At 41.9% G+C, this 7612-nt stretch overlaps 1 protein-coding gene across 1 annotated transcript; it reads left to right on the top strand.

Annotated features, from left to right (window-relative positions):
* The first annotated feature begins 3254 nt into the window (after positions 1-3254).
* Positions 3255-7358, top strand: LOC110558411 (taste receptor type 2 member 143-like). Its single transcript, XM_060378687.1, has one exon. It carries the CDS (start codon positions 5459-5461, stop codon positions 6410-6412), a length of 954 nt encoding a protein of 317 aa, XP_060234670.1. The 5' UTR covers positions 3255-5458; the 3' UTR covers positions 6413-7358.
* Positions 7359-7612: the final 254 nt, after the last annotated feature.

Raw genomic sequence — 7612 nt, 5'->3', positions numbered from 1 at the left:
ATGAGAATACCAAGCTTTTCCTTCTCTATTTCTTTTTAGTTGTAGCCCATGAGAACATTCTAGACATAGTCTGCAAACCATGGAGACAGAGACTCTGCACATTATCCTCTCTACCAGAGATGGAATGCCTTAATGAACTTTATGATACCAAGGAGGGAACATTGATTTATTCCTTTAAAGATCTCTGGTATTGCTCCTGGTTATTTAAATGGTATAAGAAAGTGAGAAAGAGGGCTTGGGAGATAGCTCAGTGGTTAAGATCTTGTACTGTCCTTGCAGAAGGACTTGAGTTTGCTTCCCAGCACCCATGTTGGGCAGCTTATAACTTCCTGTAACTTTAGTTCCAGGACACTGTCCTCCTTAGGCATTGTACTCACGTAGACATACTTACCTCCAATGTATACATAATTAAAAATGCTTGAAATAAACATGAAAAAAGAAAATGAAAAGGCAGCATTTCAATGAGTAAAATAAAAGTGTATGAATGATCTCCTTACAGGATAATATTATAATTGTAAAAGTACCCAGGAAGTCCTGTTTTTCAGTAGAAAGGAAAATATAGTGATTTATTTGAATGTTAACAATGTTAACTATCTCTAGATTTTTTTGTGCTAAGTTATAATTTTTGATATTTGAAAAATTTTTTTTTGCTTTTTTAAGATTTATTTTTATTTTTATGTATGTGTCTTTGTATGTGGATGTTAACATATATGCTGTTTCCCACGCTGGCCAGTGGAGAGGGCCAGATCTCCTGGAGCTGGAGTTGTAGGCAGTTGTGAGCTACGCAACACGCAGGGAATCGAACTCTGGTCATCTGAGTCATCTCTCTGGACTCATCCTGTTTTTGAGATAGGATCTCACTGTATAAATAGGATAAGCTGACTCTGTATTTGAAATCGTCCTTCCTCGTGGGTGCTGGGATTAGAGGCTGGTAGGTCCACACTCAGATGTGTATTTTGATGAATGACAGTATTGGAATTTTTCAAATGTGTTCTATTTTATAGTAGCATTTTATCAAAATCAATGTTACAATGTTAAATTATTTACCTGAAGAGAGTGAGAAGAAGTTTGTAGGGCCAGAAGAAGATATTTAGAACATTTTTAAGAAAAACAATTCTTAACTCTATGCATGGTTTCGCCTAACACATATATGTAGCTTAGACATTAAAACATTTCCTTCTCCATCCACCTTTCCCTGGCACAGCTAGCGGCAGAAACCATGTACGAATATGGAAGTCCTGATGCATTCACTACAGGGTACACAGAGGTCCATTGGAGAACGAGCTGAAGGATTCAGGAAATTTGCCACATGTAGCACATTTTATATGTCTCAAAGAGGACACAATGCATTACAATGTAATAAGGAAAAGCAAAACAAAATGAAAAATTAATGAACAGAAACGAACAAACAAAAACATTTATTAGCATAGAGAATTAAAAGGAAGGAAATATGTATAGCTCTTTGCAGAATTTTCCATCTGGAACCCAAGATCCTGCTGTGACTTATTTGATGCCGGTCTTCTTGGAGATGACTCAGGCAGCATCCTGAAAAACAACATTGTCAATTGTGTCGCAGAAAAGAATCTATTTGCTTCAGACACCTTCAGGAAGAGAAACATGATCTAAAGTTTTATAAGATTTGATGTTTTGAATACTGTTCTATATATACATGAAGGACTGTTGAAAACAGCCAAAGGGATGGGTCTGCTTATTCTGTCTTTTGGTGGTAGACTGTGAATGGATTAGGGGCTCTCTGAGACTTGTCAGACGAACCACTGTGAGGTAAAACAGGTGTTTGGGGAAAATCCTCACTCTCCTCTTCTTCATCTTTGTTTTTCTGAGACCAACTCTTTAGCCCAGGCTGGCCTCCAATTCACCACTGAGTCTTCTTGCCTCCAGTTCCTAAGTGTTGGGATTACAAGCATATACCACTGTGTGCAGCTGCTGATGACTGAACTCAGGCAAGGCAAGCATTCTACCAGCTCACCTACATCCCAGGCCTGGATCCAGCTTTCTCATGAAAGGGACTGAGACACGAGATTGTGGAGCCATCAACTGCAACAGTGAAGGTGCAGGCTTTGGGAAGAAGTCACGGGTTCTGGCCAGGGATATGCCTTGGTGGTAGAGCAAGTAACATGAAGCTGCCTGCGAGCACACAATGTACACTTAGTTACACATGGCTACAACAGGGCGTGTGTGTTATGGCCTCAACTTGCATGATGATGACATCAGGAAGTTGGCCTCTAGCCCAGGAATTTCGAGAAGAGCCAAAACATTGTGAAATGCTCAGAGGCTGCTGCTCTCTGCTGCCATCTCCAAGGAAAACCAGTGGGAAGCCTGCAAAGCACTCAGCCTAGACTCTGGAGCTGCCTACTGAGTCATTTAGCTTATCGTTCCTTCCATAACCTTTTGAAGACTTACTAAAACACAAAGCAATTCTCCAAACAAATGGTGTTATCCAGTTGGCTGTATATTCTTTCCTTATAGTTTTCACTTTAAACCTGTACATTCTTGTTCTTGTTTTCATTTCTCTTCGATATTTTATGCATAGCCCTCTCACTTGTGTCATCTTGAGTGTGTGTGTGTATGTGGGGGGGGGTCAATAAAGTCAGCAGCCAGAGCGTTCTCTGTGAGCCATCCTAGAAGACCCTGACTTTAGGCTTATTGGCATCTCAAGAGGGAATTCCTGTCTTACCTTTGTCTTCGCATCTCCACCTTATGCTGCATCTTCACTTCCTCTTCACTCTTTTCCTTGTTGTTTCTTCCATTGTTCATATGCATAGGTTAGATCTCTGCACTGTTCCCTGAGCTGGGGTGGCTGATCTGGACCAGCTTATTTTGTGTGGTTGGTGGTGAAGGCAAGATGTAACCTGTGTGACATAAATCACTAGATGAATGGCAAGGCTTCTCGCAGGATAGTTATTATGATCTTAGGTGTTGTTGTAGAATGGAGTTTACTCCATATGAGGCAGGCTCTTCTTTTGGTCCCAGACTTGTCTTGAGCTTTTCTTGTAGTTTTATTTCTCAGCTCCTACTGTGCTGTACTTTCTGGGTCACTTTTCCTTCTCTGTTACTTGTTCCCCCTCATACTTGTCTACTCATTTCCTCTGAGCCATTTTAGGAACAAATAAAATTTATTTTTCAAACACATCAAAGCTAAGGTGTTAATGGACAGCATATCTGAAAGTAATACACCAGGGAAATTCATATCTTAGCTAGAAACTGTACTATGGAGTCTGGTAGGCAATGTGAAAGGTCACTGGGTAGGGAGATTTTCCAAGCCTTGCACAAATACTGTCTCCATATGACACTGACCTAGGGCCTAAGCCTTAGTGTAGTGTCTAAAGGGCACTTAATGACACTTACTCAGGACATGAAGGTCTCCAGATAAGTTATGTCTCAGAGAAGGGAATATGAGTAACAGTATCTTTTAAGAAGTCCTTTAGAAGGAAATAGCACATTAAGCAACAATGTGCTTGCCAGTCAAAATGTACCCACTGGTCCAATAGTGGTCTGACTTTTTTTAGGGGTAACCAACTGTTTTCTGAATGGATTTGAGGCTTGCTGTGTAGTAGGGACGTGCAGAAGTAGTTGCCTACTTCTGTAAACCTGGCCAAAAGCCCATGGCTGGGGAGGTCATAGACTGTATCCGAGAATATCAAACAGCTTTCTAAATATTTGTGCCTTATACCCAGAGATTTAACATTGGTCAAAAAAGCTTCTTTTTGCATTGGTTATAATTAATTCAGAAATTCCTAACTGCTAAGGTGCTGAGAGTAACTGACTATGAGATTCAGCTCTAAATCAGACATTTATATCACTTTCCCTGACCCAAGGCTTAGAGAACCTCATGGAAGAAGTGATAGAAAGAATATAAGAGCAGAATGGAGAAGGCTGTTGTAAAACGGATATGACAGGGCCATTACACTGATGGACTCACAACAGCTGTGGTTACTTGCACAAACTCTTTACGTAGTCAAGAAAATCAAAATTCCAGCATGAGCAAAGGAGGGTCATAAAGCCCCACCCTTACCTGAGAAAGTGAGTCATTTTTCTTCAGCAATGTGGCCACTGGTGGGTTGCTGATGTAGGACTGGAAGGCCCCATATCTATTTGGGAAGCACCAATTGGAACCAAATATACAAAGCAAGAAAGCAAACAAAAACTCCAAAGACATGAAATTGGGTGTGTGCATGACAAGACACTGAGAGGTTCTGAGGGAGTTGTAGGAATGGAGTGGATATGGTTGGTGATTTTTGGGTGAAGAGACGGGATACTGAGTTTTTAGGAAAACAGCTTTAATGTGCACACACAGGCTCAGAGGTACTCTGTCTTGTAAAGAAACAGAGAGACGAATACAGTAAAACAGGGCTTTTTATGATTTTTGTTTGCTTCCATATACTGGTAACTCACACTGTCATCGATTATTTTATAGTTGTAAGGTAAGAGTCTAAAGATGGCCTGGAGGAAGGGAAGGTCACTTGGGGGGATGTATCAAGGTTTCACATGAGCATTTTGGCAGAGACTAAATCACATGGCTGTCTCTCTGTTCTTCCTTCAAGGTCTGTGGAAGCAAGAACAGAGTTGCAGGAGAGATGTGGTCAAGTTTATGTGTATACAAGAACATTGGTTGGCCCTTGTGCCTATTATTATTATTATTATTATTATTATTATTATTATTATTATTTTGTCTTTTCATTTCCCTGGATATCAGGAGCCCCTATCAGAATATGGTCAAAATATACTTGCTCATGTATAAAGTTCTCAAAAAAATTTTTTTTAAAAGAATGAAGCCAGTCAACATTCTAGCAAGGAGGGAAGAGGTTCACTGTTTACTGAGGAGCTATTTTAATTTGGAAGATGTTGGGGGATGAAGAGTCTTTGTGTGTGTGTGTGTGTGTGTGTAGGTTGCCTGTTCCCCAGTGAATGGTCCTACATCGGGGTATATTCAGGCAACACACAGTTGGATGCCGCAGATTACTAAAAGGAGACATGCAGGGGGAGGAGGATGAGAGTGTAGGTGGGTGCTGAAGGAATAGAAGGGGGCTTTAGGGATATATATGATCAAGATACATTGTATATATGTATGGAATTGTCAAAGAATAAATGTAAAGAAAAAAAAGAATACCCCTGCAAAATAGGAGTATTCCTAACCACTGCATAGTATCTCCTGCTAGCATTTGCATACACCTGGTTGCAGCAGAATAGGCAAATAGAGGTTATACAAATTGAGACAGGTGTCATTGAAATGGGAGTGATTTACATGTCTAGGAAGACTGTAATTATGGTTCAAGTCCTAGGTACCGGAGCTCTGCTGATGGGTGGGCTTTCGCATGAGTCTAGGGTGGGCGTTTCCATGTTTCTGCTCCCAACAGCGGTTTGGCTATAGATTCTGTTTTCCCCCGTGGCTGTGTTTCAGTACTCTGGAGCCTGCCTGAACAGATCCTTCCCCAACGAGATGCCCTCCACACCCACACTGAGCTTCATGATCATCTTTTGCCTGGTGTCGTTGGTTTCTATGCTGCAGAATAGCTTCGTGATCATAGTGCTGGGCAAAGAGTGGGTGCAGAGCCGGGCACTGCCTGCAGCTGACATGATTGTGGTCTCTCTTGCATCCTCCCGGTTCTGCCTGCATGGGATAGCCACCCTGACTAATCTCTTGGCCTTCTTTGATTTTTGTTACCAAGCAAACCTTTTTGGCGTCCTTTGGGACTTCATCACCACTCTAATTTTCTGGCTTACCGCCTGGCTTGCCATCTTCTACTGTGTGAAGGTCTCCGTATTTTCCCACCCGATCCTCTTTTGGCTCAAGTGGCGGATTTCCCGGTTAATTCCCAGGCTGCTGATTGGTTCTCTCATCATGGGTGGCCTGTCAGCCATCATATCTGCTACTGGAAACAACATTGCGACTCAGATGACCATCTCCCAGGGTTTACAAGGAAACTACTGCACCTTTGGTCACCTGTCACTGGACTTCTATCGGTACTATTACCTGTCCCATGCAGTGCTCATGTGGTTCACTCCTTTCTTCCTGTTTCTAGTGTCCATTACCTTGCTCATGTTCTCACTGTACCAGCATGTGGGGAAGATGAGGGATCACAGGCTTGGACCTTGTGATCCCCATACTCAGGCTCATACCATGGCTCTGAAATCCCTTACACTCTTCTTCATCTTCTATATATTCTTTTTTCTGTCCCTGATAACTACTTCTACAAAAATTAAAACCACTCAGAGTTACTGGTATTGGGCCAGGGAAGTCATAATCTACATGGGCATCTCTTTGAACTCCATCATCCTTGTGCTTAGTAACCCCAAGCTACGAAAGGCCCTCAGGATGACAATTAGGATGTACATGTTGCCCGATCATAAGCTTTCAAGGCCTTGGACCAAAGGTGTCTCTGCTCTCAAGTGATCAGTATCAGTACTGTGACAAATGAGCTCATGCACAGCAAGAATTCATAAGGTTTGGGTACACTCTCATTTTCTTCCTTTTTCTCACTTCTTCCATGCTCCACAAGATCTTTTTCTAAGTCTCTGTGCTCCTATTGTCCCCTTCATTGTCCCTGGAGTGAGTTCTAAATCACCCAGGCTTTTTGTAGCTAATGGCCTCATTTCCTCAGATGCTCCTGTAGTTCTACATGAAATTGTCTTCTTCAAGCCTCATTTCAGTCTGCACTACCTTTATGAAGACGTATAGCCATTATCAGTTGTTTCCATAGAACAGATTCCTGCAGGCCACCCACCTTGTGACCCCGGCTGTCCCCTCAGCCACTGCTCTGCTAAGCCCCGTCTCTTTTCAATGCCTTTCTTTTACTTTTCTTTTCTTTTTTCCTTCTTTCCTTGCTCTTACCAATCTTTGCCACCATAATTATTTGTAAGCTGACTAAAACTGATCTCATCACAAGGCCCTTTTCAGATTCCTCTAGGGCAGTAAGAGTTTGTGCTACTGTAGGTCTAGTTCCTGACCTCATGTCCAATGGAATTGCACCGTCTGATGTGAAAAGCCTTTTAGGTTTTGGCCAATTGAAGGCAGATGAAAGACAAAGGGAATTCTCAGATGTTTTGTTTTGTTGCTGTGCGTACATTCTTGCTGGACGGGGGCACTGCTGATGGCTAGATGAGGACTTTAAGATGAAACTACAGCCTAATAACTTGGTATTTTTGAGACCAGTTCGTATGAAGCTCAGGCTGGTCTCAACCTTCCTGCTTCAGCCTTCTGGCAACATGCTAAGGCAAGTGCTAAGCTACATGGCAACTGTTGGCTTTGATGATCTTAGTCCTCCTGTTTGCACTTGGCAGAGGGTATTTCCTGGGCACTGCGGCTCACATTAACATTCTCCAGACCAGAATACTGGGAATGGAAAGAAAAAATGTGGCAATTTCAATTTCTGTTAACTCTTATCTTAAGTTCCCATCACTCTGTGTGTGTTTTACTATGTACATAACACAATGATGAAGCAGGGAATGAATATAATTAATAAATATGCATATGGCTGTGTCTTGGTTGGTTTAGGCTCTTTATCAGAATACCATAAACTGAGTGACAATTTCTTACAGGTCTAGAGTCTGAAATGTAGGTTGCCAGTGTGGTTGGATTCTGGTGACAGCCTTC

The sequence above is a fragment of the Meriones unguiculatus genome, chromosome 3 (assembly GCF_030254825.1).
Source record: "Meriones unguiculatus strain TT.TT164.6M chromosome 3, Bangor_MerUng_6.1, whole genome shotgun sequence".
NCBI lineage: Eukaryota > Metazoa > Chordata > Mammalia > Rodentia > Muridae > Meriones > Meriones unguiculatus.
The sequence above is the reverse complement of the archived record's forward strand: the minus strand, read 5'-3'. Positions and strand labels throughout refer to the sequence as shown.